We start from the raw sequence: 722 nt of genomic DNA on the forward strand, positions 1-722 counted from the left end.
CGACCCCCTCCCCCGCCTCCCTCCCTGCAGGACTTCGCTCGCCCCCTCCCCTTCCGACCTCCTCCTGGCGGAGGGCTCGGTTGCCCGGGAGATGCGGAAGGCCGAGTTCCTGGGCTTGATGCTTCTGCAACTGCTGTGGGTGGCTCCAGGTGAGGAGGTGCTGGGACGGGTGACCTCTGGGCCCGCGGCAGGGCCGGCGGGCGCTGCCCTTGGCCTCGAAGGCCCCAGGCCCTCAGCTGTGCGGTGGCTTCTGCTTTCCTGGGCCGTCGGGGGCGCCTCGGCAGGGAAGAGCCAGCAGCCCAAGCTCGTCCTCCCTCCGGGAAACACCGAGGCGCCTCCGCTCCCCAAGTCTCCTGGCTCACCGCCCCTCCCTTGGCCTCTCTTTTGCTCCCCAGTGGAGGGTCCAGGGCCTGGGGCAGAGGTCCCTGAGGTTTGGGCCCAGGAGGGGACTCCTGCCCAGCTCCCTTGCCGCCCCACCAGCCCCCTCCTGGACCGCAGCCTTCTGCGAAGAGGAGGGGTCACCTGGCAGCATCGACCAGACAGGTATGCACCCCGAACGGAGGCACCCCCAAGTCCAGCAGGAAGGGCGTCCAGGTTCGCAGCCCAACACCCAGGCCCGCCCTCTGCCCCAGGCCCCAGGGGTCAGTCCCAGGACCGGGCTCTGCAGCCTAAGCCCGCTCCAGGAGCGGACGGCGCCGTCCGGCCGGAGGACGGGGGAGGGG

General features: G+C 71.5%; 1 protein-coding gene across 1 annotated transcript in view; it reads left to right on the forward strand.

The window, feature by feature from the left end:
* The first annotated feature begins 91 nt into the window (after nt 1–91).
* Nucleotides 92–722, forward strand: part of LAG3 (lymphocyte activating 3) — a 5,742-nt gene continuing 5,111 nt past the window's right edge. Inside the window, exons 1-2 of the mRNA XM_008063577.1 lie at nt 92–149; nt 396–641. Coding sequence (XP_008061768.1) covers nt 92–149; nt 396–641 — 304 coding nt within the window. The remainder of the gene's footprint in view (nt 150–395; nt 642–722) is intronic.

Source organism: Carlito syrichta, unplaced genomic scaffold, assembly GCF_000164805.1.
Source record: "Carlito syrichta isolate Samal-C Ts95f unplaced genomic scaffold, Tarsius_syrichta-2.0.1 Scaffold306947, whole genome shotgun sequence".
NCBI lineage: Eukaryota > Metazoa > Chordata > Mammalia > Primates > Tarsiidae > Carlito > Carlito syrichta.